Source organism: Onychomys torridus, chromosome 5, assembly GCF_903995425.1.
Source record: "Onychomys torridus chromosome 5, mOncTor1.1, whole genome shotgun sequence".
In the NCBI taxonomy this organism is placed as follows: Eukaryota; Metazoa; Chordata; class Mammalia; order Rodentia; family Cricetidae; genus Onychomys; species Onychomys torridus.
Window position 1 is genome coordinate 77,762,833 of NC_050447.1, and position 21,902 is coordinate 77,784,734.

Genomic DNA, 21,902 nt, shown 5'->3' on the forward strand with positions numbered 1-21,902 from the left:
AATGGCATGTTAAGTTTTTTTCCCCCCTGGGGGAACATTTTAAAAATACTTACATTTACTAAATCTGATAATCCTTTAAGTACTTTAAACTCATGAATATCCCTGTATATATATATATATATATATATATATATATATATATATATATATATATTACATACATATATATTATATATATATTCCTTTAGTTTAAATAACCTACAAATTTTATTATGAAAACTTTTTTTCCTTACTAGTCAATAAGATTAACCATTCTAATGGTTTATTCTTGAAAAAAAAATCGCTATTGATTTAAACATGCTTTGGAGTGTGTTTGCATTTCGTATTACAGGCAAGCTTTCATCAGACAAGTGCCTTCCTTTGATATTGTAAGGTATGGATGCATTTTACTCTTGACTTTGACACATGGCCTATGTATCTGGCAAAATTTTATTTTGCTCTTCCAACCCCAAGATATTCTTTAATTAGACATGCAGCATGGATCCAGGATAATAGGAAAAACATTTTCCATATAGGCATAATGAGAAAGACATAATTCCCTTGCTAAAAATTTTAAATCATTGTATGTGAAAGTAATATTAAAGGTAAAAATGAATGAACTTTGATGTTAACTGTTTAAAGAAGTTCTCTGTTTATATATTTAGGTACTAGTGGTTATTAAATAACAGTGAAACTTGTCAGCCTTTGAGATCTCCTTGGGAACCACTATGGGAATGTGAATGAGCCAGCCTTGACAAACCTTAACAGATAATCCCTGGAGGTGTGAGGGAGTGGGGCTGATAGTAAAAATAAGCTGGTCTCTTAGGGAGCTTTAGGCTCTCTGTCCTAAAACAGTCTTATCAAACCAGAAGCTCTTTAAAAGTTCACAGAGAAGAGTTTAGGATCCCCTAGGCTCTGAGAACCAAGATAGTAGTTCAAAGGATTGGACTGATAATCTGCCTGCATCCAGGCAGGTCCACAGAGCATTGTTTCAAGCTCTGGGCAGTCAAGTGATCTATGATTTACTGACTGTGAGAAATAGAAGGAGACAAGAGGTGAATTAGCTAGTTGTTGGTTGACTAAATCTGTGATGAACACTTTATTCTTTGTTCTTGGCTTAGATCATACTTTGTATGAAGTTCTTTTCAGTGGAACAAAAGCTGGGATTTCTGCTGAACAGAGAACCCATGGCTATATTCTGGAAAGAATGTTGGCTTTGCCTAAGAGTTAATGGGATGGCTTGCAAGGATACAAGCTAGGGTACCCTACTTTCCAAAGGGGATGGTGGATTTGCCATTTGCCTATGCTTCTTGCCATGATGCTCATTCAATATGGCTTTTTAAAGATTTATTTAATTTTGTGTGTATGAATGTTTTGCCTGCACTTATGTATGTATGTACATCATGTTTAAGACTGGTATCCATGGAGATCAAAAGAGAATCCCCTGGAACTGGAGTCATGAGCAGTTGGATGATTGTAAGCAACAAGACCTCTTAACTGCTAAGCCATCTATCTCTCCAGCCCCTCAATGTTAAATTCCTGGCTTGTTTGAGTTCTTTCAAAAGTCCAGCTGAAAATAAGTGATATTTGTACAAGTGGACATCTCTAGGGAGAATAATCTCTGCCTAGTTTTCTAGACAGTCTAAGTTTTATGCCGGTCAAGTCAGTCATTGTCAATGTATGCGTGGACTGTATTGTTTTTCCATAGAAATGTTTTTATAGCAACATACATCTTGTTAAAGTCATCCAGGCTGGCCTTGAACTCACTATGTATCTTAGGTTTCTCTGGAACTCACAATCCTGCCTCAGCTCCCCGAGTGCTGGCATTTCAGGTGTGCACCACGACACAATGCATAGAACATGTACTTTTTAGAAAACCGAAGTCTAACTTTAAAATGAACTAGATACCTGTCAATGAAGACATTGGCCATCTTGTTAAAAGGAGTTATCAAAAGATACAGTTATTTGTCCCAGAGTTACTTGTTAATTAATTATTTACTATATGTCAAGTTAGCTACTCTATATGGTATTTCTGGGTAAAAAAAATATTGTTCCTCTTTATTTGATAAAATATTCTCCCTCTTGCTGCCAGGAAACTTGTGTTCAGTTCTCAACTTCAATAATAACCTTACTCTATATCTCTGCGACAGTTATCAAACCCCTCCGCTGATAAGAGCTATTAATTGTTGCACTTTAAACATGCCATTTTTGTGTTTGCTGTGGATTGAACCCAGGGCTGCTAACATGCTAACATACAGTGTGCCATGTATGCACATCTTTTAAGCAAACCTCCTCTAACATGCTTACAAATAGAGCAAACTGTCTAACTAGTTTAGAAAAAGTATGTGAAATAAGGAATTAACTCTATGTGAAGATTGTGGCTGCGTGTGTGTTTTGCTGTAGATTAAACCCCAGTCTCATGTATGCTAGCCATATACTCTCCCACTGAATTACATATGCCCTACGCCTTAGACAGATATTTAAAAAAAATATTTACTTTATTTTATGTGCCTTTGCCTGCATGTGTGTCTGGTCTTGGAGTTACAGACTGTGTGAGCTGCCATGTGGGTGCTGGGAATTAAACCCAGGCCCCTCTGAAAGAGCAGTTAGTGCTCTTAATTGCTGAGCCGTATCTCCAACCCTTCAAACAGGTTTTTCTAATGAACTGCCTTACAAATATTTTCTCTGCAGATATTACCCAAGAAATATGTAGCAGCAGCTAGTCCTTCTGGTACAGCTCTTTTTACTTAGCATTTTGCCTTCTCCCTAGATATTTTAATCATCTGAAGTTAAATAATCATATATATCAAGTAAAGAATAACACATTAGTAAAAGAAGACAAGATAAAATCAATTTCCAGCTATGTGCATGACTTTCACAATACATAAAACTGTGTCTGTATGGTGTGATTTTTTTTGGGGGGGTGTGATTTTTTTTTTAACTTAAGAAATTTTTAAAATTCATTTTACACACCAACCATAGATCTTTCTCTCATCCCTCCTCCTACTCTCCCCCAGCCTTCCCCTGCCTCCTCCAAAAGTGAAGGGGTTCCCATGGGGAGTCAGCAAAGCCTGGAACATTCAGTTGAGGCAGGGCCAAGCCCCTTCCCCTTCCATCAAGGCTGAGCAAGGCGTCCTACCACAATTAGTGGACTCCAGAAAGGTATGGGGTGGTTTTCAAGGGAGGGGACAGTTTAAACGACCAATAAGAGTTCCCTAAAGTTTTATGAATATATAATTGCATGATTGCTGTACCTAACATTGTATGCCAAACATGAAAATAACTATCAGCGAAATATTTTTTTTACTTTGCTTTTAACTAAAGTTTATCTGAAAGGAGAGAAGCACACTAGTTTGCACGGTTGGCTCATTTGCCATTAGTGAATATTTATTGCATGCACAGGTGCCAGATGGACACTGAATATATGCACTGATTATGCAAACATTTTAAAAGGGACAGTTCTTGCTTTCTGTAGCTTATTTGCTAATGGATATAGGTTATATATGTACTATATATTATAGTTATGTAACTATATATTACTATTGTTATATGTATCTATATATTACTATTTATTTGAAGGACACCTAAATCAAGGATGCATCTTGGTATAGTTATTACCTCTGTTGATTTTCTAGAAGTTAGCCAGATTGAATCCAGGGCCCTATACATGTCATCACTGAGCTATGCACTCTGCCCTGAAATAACCTCTAGGTTCTCTCTAGAAATCTCATGGACAGATGGCAGTGGTGTTGCTCAAGTCAAGAGTGAGGTAGATACACTAGGAAAATGAGGGGAGCTTTCATTTAATTAGTGTCCATAGAAGGTAATTATAGTAATGCTAATGGCAGAGTAATATGAATTAAACAGATTGAACCCTTCGGTGTCCTCTGTAAAGTCAGCATATGAGCCACTTTTCATTGGCCAGGAGATACAATTGACAGTAGCAGACAACATAGGCTAGTGCTAGAAGTGGTCTCTACCCCAAGGTTTGAAGTGAGGATTTAGTGGGTTGGTATCTGCTTGTTTCTTAGGGATGTGCCTGATACATGATAAGACTGTGTTTGTTAAACAAGAAACAGATTTGTAATAACTTCTGCCTTCTCAGAAGAGTCACTAGTTGGTCAGCAAGTGTCCGTGGCCTCTGTCCCACCTTCCCCAGTCTCCTCCTCCAGCAGTGACATCAGGTGTGGCAATCCTCCACTCAATGCTGATTAACAGTGAAGCTCCAAGCAGATCTCAGAAGTTCTTACAGCTAATGAGAATAAATAGAAAAGATAAAAATGAGCAAGTTTTACTCCTGGCTGTTTTTTGAACCATTTGCCATTACAAATGCTCTTTGTAAAAACAATATACTTTTGGGAGCTTGTTCTGACTTTTTAAGTCAATGACAAGACTTTCTGTGCTGGAAGGGCCATGGCATCTTAGATCACAACAACTACAACAATGGAACACTGAGTTATGTAGAATAGTACTAAAACTATGACAAATATGCTAAAATTTATGAGTAATCAAGGGCGGTTTTAGTGGTCAGAGGCAATAATCATAAAATTCAGAAGAAACTGGATGAAGTCCTGAAGGCCACGGTTTTTAAAATGCAAGAAAGACTTAAACAAAAATAAGCAGTGTGTGGCCTTTGCTGCCACTGAAGGCCATGTGGTGGCATGAGGCCATGTTGATGTCCGTGGCCTCTGTTACCACTGAAGGCCATGTAGATGTCTATGGTCCATGCTGGCCCATGCTGCAGCCAGGGGCCACGTTGGTGTCCTGCTGTTGGAGGTCATACTGAGATCCATGGTCCATGTGGCAGCCGGATACAGTGTGGATGTCCATGGTCTGTCCCTGCAGGAGGCCATGTTGATGTCTGTGGTCTGTGCTGATCCTGGAGGCCATGTGGATGGATGTCTGTGGTTCATGCTGTCACCAGCAACCAAGTTGAAGTCCATGATCCATGTTGCCACTGACTGTAAATGGCAAGGACACTTCTTTTGCAGTGGTCTCGATGACTGTAGACTCACAATTGAGAATGAGAGACATAGAAAACTTCTGTGTTATGGGATATTTGTACACTGTGTGACGTTTGGGAATGTGGGCATCGTGTTCTCTAGATTGCTTCCTGCTATCTGGGGGGCAATGTCATCTCTAGGGGACCCTGAGAAAGTTGGGATAATGGTCAAATCCTGGGAGAGCTAGCAATATTATTTTTTGTTTAATCTCTGTGTAATGGGAAAATGCAGGACTTATCTGAAGTCTTGGCTGGAGTAGTGTGTGAGGCTGGACCATTTCAGCTAGCAGCTTTGAAGTTGTTCTAGATGCAGAATTTTGAGGAAACTGCAACAGAGAAATTCTGAGAAAATGGATCACCTGGGCTACTTGTCTTCATTGGTGTTTGGCCCTTTTTTCTGAAAACACAAACTTGTAAGGGTAACATATATATATCAGCATTGACACACGTATGGAATATGCAGTGTGCATAGGTCAGCTAAGGATTTTTTAAAAATTTGGTTGTATGTTTGAGCAGGTAAAAGGTATCTGTCAACGTTATAAGTCTGTTTGGACTGTATAACTAAACTGTAATATAAATCTCCATCCATGTTGTATGAAAGGATGGTATCATCATCATCATCATCATAAATCATGAGGTCGCTGTAGCCAACAAGATTTATCATATCTCATCCAGTTGCAGAGCTGTTCCCATGTTAAGGGATCAGCATATATGTCACCTGTCCTGTAGTCTTCCTTGGCTTTTTCCCTCATATCTGCAGCCAAGATCCTCAGGAGATCTCCCCCAATCAAAGTGGATCTTTATTAATTTTGAAGAGAACCATAACCTTTTGTGTTCTGTGGAAACAAAGGCATAACCTCTCCCCCAATGCAACACATTTTCTGACTTCCATTTTGCAGTTAAGATGTTCTTAAAATATATAGGTTGGTTTAATTTAGCAGTTTCCATAACCCAATGTCTCTCAGAAGCTATTTGTTTTTTTGTACATTAGCATTTCAAAAATTCAAAGTCAACAACACCATACAGGATCCAGACACCCTATTATTTTCCATCTTTATGTGGCTTATTTTTTTTATATTACTTTACTTTCTCTTTAAAGACATTATTTTTTAACTATTTTTTCTATTGACTGTCTATACACATTTTTTCCTTTATTCATCATCTAAGCATATTTTCAAACATGCTGTACCTTTTTAGAGGTTTTCTGTGTCTGGAGCTGGATTTACTGCCTGCAGCATTTTTTGACCACATGAGACAAATCTTAAACTGCCATGTCATCTGCCATGAGGCTCAGCCTAGCACATGGCTCTGGTGCATGGTGCTGGTGGCTGGCTCCAGCCCTCAAGCAGAGGCCAGGAGCAGAGTCTCTGTATGCCACTGAGCACTGGGCTGCCTGAGAGACTGCAGGACTAGAATCCACATCCCGCTCCTTGTCCAGAACTGTTTTTAGCTTTCTCAGGCCCTGTGTTTGGATATTTCTCAGGCCTCCATGTTGGATGCCGTATGTAGTCATATTTTTTCTTTGGGCCACCAGCTCACAAATAATAACGGGACCAGGGGACTTCTTTTTTTTTTTTTTTTTTTGAGACAGGGTTTCTCTGTGTAGTTTTGGTGCCTGTGCTGGATCTCACTCTGTAGACCAGGCTGGCCTCAAACTCACAGAGATCCACCTGGCTCTGCCTCCTGAGTGATGGGATTAAAGGCGTGTGCCACCACACCAGTTTTGTCTAAATAAAAAGGAAAGGTTTTAACTATCACATAGTAAAACTATATACAATAAGAACAATCATCAGCTAAGAATTATGTTTTGTTTACAATGTTTAGTCCATTTGAGACTAGTTGTTGTTCAAAAGAAGACTCAACAATCCACCCTTTTATCACATCATTTCTATACTATATCCTCCCTGTTCCCTTCAGAAAGAGATCCCTGAATCTAATTTATTTGTTCTGCTTTTTTCCTGACCATGACCAATAACAACTGGTAACCAACCCCCTAAATGATCACAAACATCCATAACCCACCAAACAACCAAAAACCACCCTCATAGACTATATGCCAAGCTTTCATGGTTAATAAGAAGACTCCATGTCATTATTTGGGAGCTGGCTGGGAGGACAGAAAAAGACTCATTACACTTCTGTGACAACCTCTCCCCAGCCTCAAAAAGAAAAGAAACAGTCTGGACAGGAAGCCATTGAAGAGCACACTTAGAAATTACGATGGGGATGCTGAAGTGCTCCTCTCCTCAGCTGACGGCTTCTGACAGGGGTGGGAGTTTTCTTTAAGGCGCTGGCCACTGCGAGTTTGACCAAGCTCCAGTGAGTATATGGGCAACATAAATTGGATTTGCTTTTGTTTTTCTCTTCTTCTTTTATTGGGGGGGGAGGTCATTACAATGGTGGTAGTGGGGTCACTGGGAAGTGAGTGTGACTGGGTACATTATGAGAAATTCCCAAATAATCAATAAAAACATGTAGAAAGAACAAACAAGCAAGCATCAAAATGGCAAATTATTATAATGAAAAAAAAGGTGAAGGAAACAAGAGCATGTTGTATATAATCAGTGTTGTGAAACTAGTTTCAGTAAAATATAGCCCCTTAAATAGAGGAATCAAAATTACAAACCTACTAGAGGGCTGGAGAGGTGGCTCAGCAGGCCAGAGCACTTGCTTCCCTGGTTGAGGACCTGGGTTGGGTTCTCATTACCCATATGGTAACTCACAACCATCTGCAGCTCCAGTTCCAGGGAATCTGATGCCCTCTTCTGGCCTTCTTAGGCTCTTACATGTACATAGTACACATACATACACCTAGGCGCGCGCACACGCACGCACGCGCACACACACACACACACACACACACACACACACACACACTATAAACTTGGAAAAATTAGAATAAGCTTTAATAACCAGTTTTATTATACTAGAACACGCTTACAATAGGAAAAAGTGGATGGGTGTTTTGGGGCCACTGTCAAGGGTGTGAGTAAGCCGCATATTCAGAACTATGCTAGGTAACTTGAAGAACATACTTCCTCACATAAACAAGAGAACGCAGAATTACCCAGTGGTGTGTCAGAGGTGGCTGCTGGGCCTTCCTGCATCTTCAAACCCCTTTCAGTGGTGACGGTTGCTGCACCATTTGTAGCAGGATTTAAGGAAGTGGTGTCCCCAGCAGTACACGACCTGACTAGCCATCCCCAGTGCAGCTGGGCATTAGTAAAAATCATTTATTTATGTACTTCCCTCAGAGTAAGTGGTGCAAACAGTAAAATGAATTCCCACCACAATTCCAGGCACATTAATTGGAAGCTGCGTTTGACCAGCAGCTAAATTTGATCTAGCACCAACCAACCTTTCTAGCTTTACCTCTTGCCTTATGGCCCTTCTCCAATCTTGTATTTCAGGGCCATAGGAATTTATCAGGATCAGAGATCCATCGCTCTTCCTAGCCAGAGACAACAGTGTTGCTCATCCTCCTGCCTCCTCAGTTGCCTCCTTAGGTTTTGTTTCCCCACTGGGTACCTTCAGTTCCTCACAGAGCTTCCTACTTGTTCTTCCAACCTCCCGTGTGGTCCCCTGCCATCCTTTCCCCTCACTGTAATCAGAGATTTAACATTTGATTCTGTTACCACCTTACTCCTGGGATGAAGTTCAAAATACTCCAAACAGTCAGTGGGAAACGTGAAGACTTGGTCTGCTCTCTCAGCCCTTTGCCTCCCGCCTCTGTCTTCCCGGGCTGTAGTCGCCATGCATTCTTAGCTGTCTGTTGACTTCCACAAGTTCATGTTGTGGCATACGGATGCCCACATGTGCACTACACCTATACACACACACACACACACACACACACACACACACACACACACACACTAAAAATTAAAACAGTTAAAATTTATTTCATATTTTTTGTCAGTCATAAGTAAATTTAAGATATTTAAATTTAAATATAAATTTAAATTTAAATTTAAACAAAGCTGATGACGGAGAACCTGAGCAACAATGGATACCCCTTTGCTCTTCCTTCTCTCCATTCTTTTTAAAAGTTTGGAGAGAGAGAAAGTGTAGTGTAGTGCCCGTGTGAGGTCAGAAGACAGCTTTCAGGTGTCACCTTTCTCTCCTCCCATGTGAGGCCTGTGGTTCCGGTCAATCCTGAGGCAGGCACTGTTACCCAGCCCATCTTGCTAGCCTTTGTATTTTTATTTTTGTTTTCTTTTAGAGACAGGGGCTTGCTGTGTAGTCCAAGTTAGCTCCATGACAATCGGGGACCAAGCTCTCAGACATTTGAGCCTATGATGGCTATTTCAAGCCCCAGTGCTTCTCCTTAGAGGCATAAGTAGTACCACTAATCTGAGTATGAGCTGCCATGCCACACTTTATTTTTAAAAGACATGATCTCACCGTGTTGCCCAAGCTGGCTCCAAGCTCTATGCTCATAGAAGACAATTCTTGGCCTCTTGAGTAGCTGGTTCTATTTGTGGGCCCCACCTCACTTGCCTGAAAGGCTTTACTATGACATAAGTAGACCAAAGGCCTATTGGCAGACCTTTTAAGAATAATATTAACTTTTTATTACAGTGATACTTTTAAATATTTTTATGATATAGCTTCACAACTAGAAGAAAAAAATTGGCAATACTTAAAAAAAAAAAAGTAAGTACAATTTAATTCCAGCACTCAGGAAACAGGTTCTGTGAGTTGGATCTCTGTGAGTTCAAGGCCAGCCTGGTCTACATATCAAGTTCTAGGGCAGCCAGGCTACCTAAAGAGACCCTGTCTCAAAAAAGAAAAGGAAAGAAACAGCAGATAGAGGTAGTGTTTCTCTCTCTCTCTCTCTCCATATATATATATGTGTGTGTGTGTGTGTGTGTGTGTGTGTGTGTGTAACCTGTGTGTAAAATGAAAATAATTTTGTCATTGGAAATAGTTATTGTTTCCTGATGATTTCTATGCAACATTGACATGTAGAGTTCAAGTAATTTGTCCTACATTGCAGCATAAGGGGTTGCCTGGCAGACAGCGTTGTGTTATTAGAGGCTGTAACCTCCCTTGACTATTCGAGTGTAATTGCGTTCTTTATCATGACAGAACGTCTAGCGGAGTGACTTAGCGGAGAAGAGGCTGGTTGTGGCTCACGGTCTCAGAGGGCTCCGTCCTCTGTGCTGGCTTAGTGACAGGAGCAGCTCTGTCCTTGCCAGTGTCCTTGTGGCAGGGTCTTAGCGGTTTGGAGAACAGGACCTCAGAGCCAGACTAGAAGCTAAGGTGGTTATAACCGTCAAACACCTGCTCTTAGTGTCCTCACCTGACAGCAAACACCTGCCCTTAGTGCCTTCACCTGACAGCAAACACCTGCCCTTAGTGTCCTCACCTGACAGCAAACACCTGCCCTTAGTGTCCTCACCTGACAGCAAACACCTGCCCTTAGTGCCTTCACCTGACAGCAAACACCTGCCCTTAGTGTCCTTCACCTGACAGCAAACACCTGCCCTTAGTGTCCTTCACCTGACAGCAAACACCTGCCCTTAGTGTCCTCACCTGACAGCAAACACCTGCCCTTAGTGTCCTTCACCTGACAGCAAACACCTGCCCTTAGTGTCCTTCACCTGACAGCAAACACCTGTTCTTAGTGCCTTCACCTGACAGCAAACACCTGCCCTTAGTGCCTTCACCTGACAGCAAACACCTGCCCTTAGTGCCTTCACCTGACAGCAAACACCTGTTCTTAGTGCCTTCACCTGACAGCAAACACCTGTTCTTAGTGCCTTCACCTGACAGCAAACACCTGCCCTTAGTGCCTTCACCTGACAGCAAACACCTGCCCTTAGTGCCTTCACCTGACAGCAAACACCTGCCCTTAGTGTCCTCACCTGACAGCAAACACCTGCCCTTAGTGCCTTCACCTGACAGCGAGGCTCCACGTTAAAAGTTCCATAACCTCTCAGAACACCACCACAGCTGGGGACCAAGTTTTCAAATATTTGATCTTGTGGATATATCAGACCCCAAATCAGAACAATTAGTTTCTTTAAAACTTAGTTTAAAATTAAGTTTTATAGTCAGCTTGACAGAACCAGAGTCATCTGGGAAGAAGGATTCTCGACGGAGGGACTCCCCAGATCAGACTGGCCTGTAGCCAAGTCTGTGAGAGATCGTCTTGATTGATGATCAGTGTAGGAGGGCTCAGTCCGCTGTGGGAGGCGCCATCCCTAGGCAGGTGGGTCTGGACTGTACAAGAGAGCTAGCTGAGCACAAGCCAGTGAGCCAGGAAGTAAGTACACTCCTCTGTGGCTTCTGCTTCAAGTCCTGTTTGAGCTCCTGCCCTGCCATCCCTCAGTGATGGATTTGGGACCTTGGAGTGTAAGCCAAATAAACCCTGTTCTCTCCTCAGCTGCTTTTGGTTAGTGTTTCATTACAGCAACAGAAAGCCACGTGGAGCATTCGGTCAGAGAAGGACCTGTTAGCAGGGCGGCAGCTAATGCAGACTCATAACTAATCAAAAGGCTGAGAATAAGTGACGGCTGGAGGGCTGGGTCCTAAACAGGACACCTATGTCATATGTTCCACCCACCAAGGCTTAGGGACAACATGGCAGAAGGGGGCAGAAAGGACGTAAGAACCAGATGATGAGGAAAGAGTGTTGTAAAACAAAACAAAACAAAACAAAACAAAACAAAACAAAACAAAAAACAGAACCTTCTGGATGTGACTTGGCCATTATACTCATGGGCTAACAGAAGCTGTAGTTACCGGTAAAAGACTGCACAATACTGAGCGCCATGGACATTTCATCATGAATAGGGAGGGACTATGAGGCCCCACCCCTTTTGCAGGACTACTGGCAATTGGTTTTACTGGGGGGATAGTGTCATCTTACTTCAGTGGTGTCGTCATTGATATGGTACCCATGCACCAATAACTAATGCCCACCCTTGCTCATGCAAATAATCCTAATTTAACCTAGTGGGTCACACACACAAGACATCAAGACAGGGCAGAGACGTTCTGAGATGAAGGGGGACTTTAGTGGGAGAGGGAGGGCCATGGGAAAAGGTAATGGGGGTGGGGTGGGATGAAATGACCAAAATTCATTTTATGTGTGTATTGATTATCGAGGAATAAAAACTAATCTTTAGAACTGTTAGTGCTTGCTGGGGCCTTCACAGGAAATGCTGGTAATAGCATTAGAGCCCCTCATTAGAGGCTTGGTGACCAGAGGCTCTGTGCCCCGTAATGGGCTCTTAATTCCATGCACTCATTGTGACCGCGGGGTCCTCAGGGACAGCTGGGTAAGAAGAAAGCTGCTCTGTGTTTTCTTCTTACTTTCCTACTTCCTTCTTGGCTCTCTCTCACTTCCCTTCCTCCTTTAGTGAGTGCTTGGTTTACAGCATTCCTCTCATATCTGTATGTTTGGGGAACACACCTACCTACCTACCTGTCTCCCCTTCTCTGTCCTCTGTCATATGGTTCTGTGGATTAAGCCCAAGGTCATAGACACATTAGGCCAGTGTCGGGTTCTGTTGCTGCCATGAAACACCGTGGCCCAAAAGCAAGCTGGGGAGAAAAATGTCTGTTTGGCTTACACTTCCACATTGTAGTCCATCACCAAAGGAAGCCAGGGTGGATCTCAAACAGGGCAGGAACTTGGAGGCAGGAGCTAATACTGAGGCCATGGAAAGGTGCTGCCTACTAGCTTGCTCCCTGTGGTCTGCCCAGCTTGCCCTCTTACAGAATCCAGGACCACCAGCCAAGGAATGGCATACCCTCCCCCATCAATCACTTCTTAAGGAAATGCCCTGCAGCCAGATCTTATGGAGGCATTGAGGCTCCCTCCCTTCAGATAGTTCTAGCTTGTTTCAAGTTGACAGAAAACCAGCCAGCACAGTGAGTGTTCTCTACCACTGAGGTACATGTTCAACCCCAAACTTAGAATAGTGAAGTCTCCATGCCTGTGTAAAGGTAAGAACACATCCAGGTAAAGAGAAGTGCCTGAGGACTGCATAAGCTGTAATTTAGGAGGTAGGCATTTGGGGCAATATTTGAAAATTTATTTTCTTCTCTAATAAAAAGTTACCTTTCTCAAGGTCATTTACTGAAAAAAGTTATTCAAATCAAAGTATTTCAAACTGACTGTCCTCCTTTCTGTAATTTTGGAGGTTTAAAAAATTTGCATTGTGCTACTGTCTAAAATAAGGAATTTAGAAATATGATATGGCACATAGAAAGTGAGCGCAAAGGAATAGAAGAAAAAGAATTACCGATCATTTATTGACTTTGCATTTTTAAAAAGGTGTGTGTGTGTGTGTGTGTGTGTGTGTGTGTGTGTGTGTGTGTGTGTGTGCACTTATGTGCAGGTGCCTGAGAGGCAGACGAGCGCCCCCTGGAGGTGCAGTTACGCGTGTTTTAAGTTCTCTGATGTCACTGGGAACTGAATTTAGGTTCTTTGGAAGAACAGCAAAGACTCTTATCCTTTGAGCTCTCTCTCCAGCCCTGGCTTCATATTTTATGAGCCAGATGTATTTGGAAAACAAGGAAAACATAAACGGAAGAAAGTTCCTTTGACTGTGTGGACTGGAGAAATAAAAACTGAAAACTTCCAAAGTTGGGAGATTTGTAGTTGGTTAGTTGTAACTAACAAATGGCTAACAGTAAAGACTTATAATTAAATTATGACCCGCGATACAATTCACTGTGAGATTTTAAATTTTTATTTATTTATTAATTCTAAAGACAGGGAAGGGTCTCACTATGTTGCCCTGGCTGGATTGCAACATGCTACAGAAACTAAGCTGGTTTCAAACTCACAGATTCTCCTGCCTCTGCCTCCTTCGTGCTGAGACTGAAGATGTGCACTACCATGCCTGGCTATTTCTCACATCCCCAACAATTCAGAGTTATTGTGGTTTAATTTAAAATGCAATCCAATGTGAATAACACAGTATTGACTGTTTTCTCCATTACATATTTCAAAAGATGACAAGCTGTTGCCTTCACATACATATATCAAAAAGAGAAAAGGAAAAAAAGAAAATACCATATTCATCTGGAAAAAGAAAAATAAAACATAAAACCGCATTGTGGTTCTTAAAAAACTATTTTAAGCAGCTGACTGGTTGTGGTCCCAAAGGTGCTTTCATGTGATACTTTACTGTTTATGCTGTTGGCCTCTAATAAAACTGTCATATATTTATTATAAATATGCCAAATAACATTTGACAAGTCAACCCAATGAAGAACGGCATAGACATGACCAGTAAGCACGTGAGAAGATTCTCAGTCTTAGCTGGGGAAGTGAAGATCAGCCACAGTGAAGTACCAATGCACAGCCATGAGCATAGCTGCCATTTTCAGAAGTGGAGACCAACTGTGATGGGGAGGGTGCAGAGGTGCTGAGCCTTTGTGGGCAGCTGCTTTGGAAGACAGGTAACAGTTCTCAGCTGGGTAGTTAAACAGCATTGTAATCGGACAACACCCTCACCATATACTTAAACACGATGAGAATGGTCAGTTTGGCATTTGTATTTTATCATAGCAAAACAAAACAAATACTGAAGTATTAAAAAGAAATAGATATATATTTTAAAGATTTATTTATTTATTATGTACACAGTACTCTGTCTGCATGTGTCCCTACAGGCCAGAAGAGGGCACCAGATCTCATTACAGATGGTTGTGAGCCACCATGTGGTTGCTGGGAATTGAACTCAGGACCTCTGGAAGAGCAGTTAGGGCTCTTAACCACTGAGCCATCTCTCCAGCCATATATATTTTTAATATCCAGAATCTTTCCAGAAGTAACCCATGTCAGCATTTGGTAATAATTTTAATCCTTTATTCTGTGCTTTAAACTTTTGTCATGAGACTTCTGATGCTCTCTGTATTAGAAGGTCTAGATACAAGAATAAACAGCATTCATGAATGTTGGGGCTTGGTTAACACAGATCCCGAAGCACATGTGAGCAGGCAGCCTCTCCCATACAGGCACCTGTGGTCTTATGGAGCATGGTCCAATCCAGCCAATTCAAACACAGAAATAATAACCAAATGAAACTGGAAAACTAGCAAGACTCACAGGCTGCATAATTAGATCCATCTTGACAAGCATAGTTGTTTCTAGCTCGCGCTATTCAGCAGTGCTATTTTTGGTCTGATTTCGTGTTACTGTAAATGCTATTTTTTCTTTTTCAAATATTTCTAAATAAAAAATGATACAAGACTCTTTGGCAATATTCGAGTTTGTCTATCACAGGAATATATACATATATATATATATATATAAAACATATGTAATTACATATATATTCTTTTTAAAAAATATATTTATTTATTAAAATTCTTTCTATTTTACATACCAACCCCAGTTCCCCCTCCCTCCCCTTCTCCCACCTCCTCACCTCCCTCCCGCTCTACCCCCATCCACTCCTCAGAGTGGGTAAGGCCCATATATATTCTTTATAAAAAATACTGTATTTTTATTTACTAATTTTGTGCAACATGTGTATGCGTGTGTCTGTGTGGGTGTCTATGTGCCACAGGATGCATGTGGAGGTCAGAGGACAACTTGAAGTAGTTGGTTCTCTCCATGTGGGTCCTGGGGATGGAACTTAGGTAGTTAGGCATGGTGGCAGGTGCCTTTACCTGCTGAGTTGTTGGCCCCCACCAGGATATATTTTTAAAGAATAGATGTGGTGATATGAAATTTAATAAATGTGTGTGGTAAAAAACATTTAGAAAGTCAAGGGGCACTTTGCTCCAGTTTGGATGCTGTCCTTATGCCTTGTAACTGTAGACTTGGGTATTGACAGAAAGGCAGAAGCATCCATCACAAGGCACTTTGATGGCATTAGATAGTAAGATAAAGTCAGTGTGAAGAGTTGAAATGTCCTGTAAGGCAGCCACAAAGCGTTTGCTATTGGCTCCCTTCCCCAGCCTCCTCGGTTCCCAATACACATTTGTCCACTAATTATCAATAGAGAATGTCTGAATTCTAGATTCATTCCATTAGTTCCTAATTGCGGACAATATACTTAGTCATGCTCACCTTCAACTTCTTCATTGGCGAAATAGACATGAAGAGAGGGCCGAGTTCTTTGGTGTGTCATGAGAGTTAAGTGAGTTAATATAGGAGAAGGCTCCCAGAGCAATGCTTTTGCATGAAGCGCCCAGTCCATATAAATGACTTACTGTGTGATGATGGCCCTGTGGCCATTGTGTAGTCAACCCTGGCACAAATATTATGGGAGAGCTAGTGACACATTATGCTTCCTTAGCACAAGGATTTGCTTAAAGATCCACTTGTGCCTTTTGTGAGTGTGAGTACTGGCTGGGTACAATGACTCTCCTGGCTCACAAGTCTGAGATAAAGCCTGAAAACATTTTCCATAATAAAATGTAGTTCAGTCAAAAAAAGAGATCAAATGGAACAAAGGACCTGGAATGATCCTTGAGAGAGAGGACTTGCAAAGGTGGTGGGCTGGGGGCTGGGCTTTGCCCCAGATGCTCTAACCTCTCTCCACATTCCTCCTGATGACATCATAGGTGTTTACCTGCTGAGTAAGAAATGAGAATTCTCACCCAGCTCCAGAGCCTGTATTTCCCCACTGTGTGAGTCATTTTGGAGGCTAGCATGATTTTGTGTCTTGACCAGTTAGATACTCTTGACCAGTTAGATACCTCTATTAGTATCCAATTAGTTTTCACTGGATAGTGGTGTGTGTGTGTGTGTGTGTGTGTGTGTGTGTGTGTGTGTGTGTGAGAGAGAGAGAGAGAGAGAGAGAGAGAGAGAGAGAGAGAGAGAGAGAGAGAGAGAGGAGAGCAAGAGAGCTTTGAACTCATGATTCCTCTGCCTCAGCCTTTTGAAAGCAGGGCATTAGGGCATTACAGGTGTGTAGTACTATGCCTAGCTCACTTTTGTTTGTTTATTTTTTTTTACTGATTTTTGTTTTGTTTTTAAGCTTTCATTTTCTCACTGCATATGTGTTGACTCACACATTTTGCTTTTTAAATTAAAATTTTGCTGAGTTCTGGTTTTCATACTTTAACTCAGGTATAATGTCGTTGCTGAGGCCTCTTCTTCTGGACGTGGTCCCAACCATTCAACAGACTGCTGCCTTGGCTCTGGGGAGGCTGGCCAATTATAACGATGACTTAGCAGAAGCAGTTGTGAAGGGCGACATTCTTCCACAGCTTGTCTATTCATTGGCAGAGCAGAATGTAAGACTTCTTAAAAAAAACTTTTGGTTTTTCCCCCCTTAGATTTAAAAAATAGATAGCCTTGGCACAGTTGTAAACTTGAAGGCATTAGCAATACTAGGATATTAACACAACCTTGGATTCCTATGTGTGCATGAGAACATCTTGAGGAAATTTTGCTTTGAGACTGATAGTTTTTTTCCCCATTACTTTTAATTTAAGAGGACTATGCAAATGTTCAGGCGATTAGACATATGCAGTGTTTCTCTTCACTTCAGAGCTCTAGGATCCACCTCAGGGAAGAGGCTAGCACCTCGGGAAGGAACATGGCTGCTTTTAGCAACCCTAACATGCAGGTGAGAGAGTGAGAGGCAGTCCTGAGGGAGAGACCGTGTCACACGGAAAGTTTGAGAAAGCATTTTTCCAAGTAAACAAGCATTCTAACTTTTTTAGAACACTCTCGGGGGCTGGAGAGGTAGCTCAGTACATAAACTCCTTACCCCATTAGCATCAGTACCCGTGTTCAATCTCCAGAATCCATGTACAAATGGCAGGCACAGTGTCACATGCTTCTAATCTCAGCACTAGGGATGAAAGGCAGGAACATCAGGGCCCCTGGGGTTCACTGGCCAGCCAGGCTAGCACAATTGATGAGCTGGGCCAAAGAGGGACACTGTCTCAAAGGAAAGAGCAGAAGACTTTCCTAAGGATGACCCCAAAGTTGACCTCTGGTCTACACACACACACACACACACACACACACACACACACACACATACACGCACTCATACAGGCATGCACACACAGAGCACTTTGGTGTTATCCTATGCTTCTCTGACTATTTGGTATCTGTAAGTAGAGTTTTAGACTATTTATTCCACTCTTAGTTTATCATAATGCAGGTTTGCTCCTTCCTTTAACATCTTTAAGACTAGATTCCTACTTATCTAACAAAAAGATAAAAAGAACTGAAGAATGGGCAGAGAACTTGAATAGATACTTGCCCAAAAGAACATCTCCAAATGGTGAACAAACAAAGAGAAACTTGGCAGCACTGGTAAGAGGTACAAGTTAAAGGCATGGTGTGGTATCACGGCCCACTTATCAGGATGAGCATGACAAATATTTTCAAGGAAAATTGGCAGTGTGGTGATGATGTGGAGAAATGAACCCTCGGCTATTGCCGGAAGGAATGTGGAAGGGCATGATCACTATGGAAGGTAATTCTGCAGGCATGCAGTGAGTTCAGGGTTTATGATATGGACGAGCAATTCTTCTAGCTATGCATCGGAAAGAACCAACTGCAAGGCTCAAAAGTCATGTCCAAGTGTTCAGAGCAGCATGGCTCTCGGTGGTCTGGAGAGAGAACAGTGCAGGTCCGTCAACAGATGAGTGAGAAAACAGAATGCTACCCACCCCATTATCCACACAGTGACTGCTGCTCTGTCAGAAAAGGGAACTGGGTGCTGATAAATATCACACCATGCATGACTCTTAAATCATTATTCCAAGTGAAAGATGCCACACACAAAAGACTGCATAGTATAATTTATATGAATATACAGAGTATGCAAATCCATCAGGCAGAAGCAGACTCCTGGGTGCCGAAGGCTGAGGGAAGAGGGAAGTAAAGGAGCAACTAGTTATTTTTAAGGATTCTTTTGGGGGGTGGGTTTTGAGACAAGGTTTCTCTGTGTAGCCCTGGCTGTCCTGGAACTCACTCTGTAGACCAGGCTGGCCTTGAACTCAGAGATCTGTCTGCCTCTGCCTCCCGAATGCTGGGATTAAAGGTGTGCGCCTTCACTGCCCAGCCCCGTAAAGGATTCTTGGGTGGTGAAAATGTTCTAGAACCAGACAGCAGCGACACCTGCACACACTAGGAATGCATCACAATTATGATGGGAATTTCATGATGTATTTATTTTACCAGACTAAAACATCTTAACTACAGAAATTTGTTTTATTTCATAAGTTTATTTATAATGCCTTTTAGAGGAATTATAAAAATCTCATTTTTCTGTGGGTGTTCCTGCTCTATATGGACTGCCAGGCTTTCTTCCTCTGGACCACTCAGTCTTTCCTTGGAGAGCAGGTTCTTTGCTTTTGCCTCCCATGTGTAAGGTCTTGACAGTTTGCTGAGTATGACTGTGCATTAGTTGTAAACCGACGTCTAACAGTAGAGAAGCGAGGAGGGGCTTGACTACAATAAAGCAAGGATGCGAGGCATTATTACCCATGATGCTCTGCCACCCCCCGCAGTGGCTGCAAACCACGCCCTATTTGTCAGTTAGGCCCTGAGACTTTACTTTTTGTATTCAATTCTTTGGTTATAGGAATAAGAATGTGAAATGTGAAATGTTAATAATGTACAGGAGAAAGTAATCAGAAAGTGTAATTAGGCACTAGTACATTATGAATTGGTAATTCTACAGAATAAAAGTCAAATTAGTTTAAGATAATGACAAGAAATGTGACAACATTACTTTTATGATTATAATAAAGTAGTCTTTAGAAAGTTATTTTAGAAGTCTACCTTAGTTTTGAATAAATTGGTAGAGATTGGGTTTTTGACATAATTTTAGAAACAAAAGGAAATATGCCACATTAAAACATCAGTACTAGCATAGTATTTTTTTTATATTAACGTGTCATTGTTTAAGATTGACTTGTTAACATACACTTGGTATGTTTTCTTTTCCTACTATTTTTATTGTTTATGTTTTTAGCCTAAGTGACTAGAAATCTTTCAGAGAAGGTAGCTTCTTTAGTAATGTGGTGGTTTGACGACAATGGCCATCTTATGCTCATGTATAAAATGCTTGTTTCCCCAGTTGGTGGAACTGTTTGGGAAGGATTAGAAGGTGTGGCCTTTTCAGAGGAGGTGTGTCACTGGGGGTGGGCTTTGAGGTTTCAAAAGCCAGTGCTACCCATTTCCAGTTAGTTTTCTTTCTGCCTCCTGGCTGTGGATCAGATGTGAGCTCTCAGCTGCTGCTCCAGAGCCATGCCTGCCTGGTTGCTGCCCTGCTGCTGACCCTGATGATTATGGACTATAACCTTTGAGAATCGTGAGCCCTTGATGAAATTCTTTCTTCCATGAGTTACCTTGGTCATTGTGTCTTCACAACAATAGAAAAGGAACCAAGACAATAGTTAGTATAAAGAACTCAAACTGGTAACATCAAGTGGGAGATTAATTGGGTTTTATATTAATATTAATATTAATTTTATATTAATAAGGATAGTGAGATTAGCTGAACATGGTAGTGCACACCTTTAATGTCAGCACTCTGGATGTAAAGGCAGGCAGATCTCTATGAGTTCAAGACCAGCATCAGCTATGTGGTACATTCCAGGTCAGCCCAGTGCACACAGTGAGACCTTGTCTTAAAAAAACAAATAAGCGATGAAACCAACAGAGAATTATGAGATCATCTCTATATTATTTTAGTCACTTAACAACTGTGTTGTAGCCAAATATTCCCTGCATGTGTAACCTTTTAGCAAATGGAGAGAAATGTGTTACTCCTATGTTTCACTTTCAGTTTTTTATTCCCTAGCCAAATGAAATTTATATACAGGGCATACTATACATATGAAGCAGCATTCACAATTCACACAATGGCTGGCTTGTTTTTTTATCTTTAAAAAAGCCTTTCTAGGATAGAAAAATAAGATATCCTATTGTTTATCTTCTTTTTATTATTATTTTTTAACCAGGAGAAGTTTTAGAAATGTGAATGTTTTACCTTAATGCCTGTGATTGCCAGGTGTATCTTGGAGCATAGCTGCTATTCAGGATGATTTGCTGAGGTCAGGAGAGCTTGCCGTGCTTAGAGGCTGAGAGGAAGTAAAGGAAAAGAGGTGGTCAGTGGATGGAACCATTCTAGAGTTCCCAGGAGCCAAGCAGAATCTTTCAGTGTCAAGCAGATACAGAAATCCCATTATTTTATGAATTTGCAGAAAGTGCCATGTTTGTATTTGATTTTATGCAATTTCCAAATGCATGCTTCAGAGTAAAACATTTGTAGCATAATTTAAACCTTACCTCTTCTCCAGGTTAGTTACTGAACAGAAGCAATGGGGGATATCAGAGAATCAGCATGTTTGCATTGTTTGCATTCAGAGGCATTGTGCTTTACACTAATGCCATGTTTCATGTTGCTTTCAGGCTATTTTAGATTCTGGGTTTGTCTCTTTTCCCTGTAGTGTGTCTACAAGAAAGCAGCTGCCTTTGTGCTGCGGGCAGTTGGCAAACACTCTCCTCAGCTGGCACAGGCCACAGTTGACTGTGGCGCCCTGGACTCTCTGGTGATATGCTTGGAAGATTTTGACCCTGGAGTCAAGGAAGCTGCAGCCTGGGCACTTGCATATATTGCAAGGCATAATGCAGGTACTGGGGTATGTTTGAAAATTGGGTGACTCAAGTTTAGATTTATTAGATAAAAAACAGCTTTCTTTAGTAAATCGATGGAGTTTTAAAGGTGTTGCTGGATACCATGAAAGAGCAGAGCCATACTGTTTGGATCACATATTTACAAAACACTTCCACATTTGAGTCCCAACAGAAGGGAAATTTGAAGGAGATGGGTGGTATGGCAGAGCGGGATTGGTGCATGCCTGTAATCCCAGCATTGAAGAAACAGAGGCAGGAAGATTCAAAGTAAGTTCAACAAGCCTGGGTTACACAGCAAGACACTGTCTTGAAACCAAACTAAACCAGATAACACAA

At 41.4% G+C, this 21,902-nt stretch overlaps 1 protein-coding gene across 3 annotated transcripts in view; it reads left to right on the forward strand.

Moving 5' to 3' along the window:
* The window catches only part of Spag6 (sperm associated antigen 6), a 58,770-nt gene that overhangs the window by 2,492 nt on the left and 34,376 nt on the right, over positions 1-21,902 (forward strand). For 2 of the 3 annotated variants that reach the window (XM_036188457.1, XM_036188458.1), the window contains exons 3-4: positions 17,028-17,194; positions 21,380-21,563. In XM_036188457.1, the coding sequence (XP_036044350.1) occupies positions 17,028-17,194; positions 21,380-21,563 (351 nt within the window). The remainder of the gene's footprint in view (positions 1-17,027; positions 17,195-21,379; positions 21,564-21,902) is intronic. The other variant, XM_036188459.1, reaches the window with a different exon arrangement.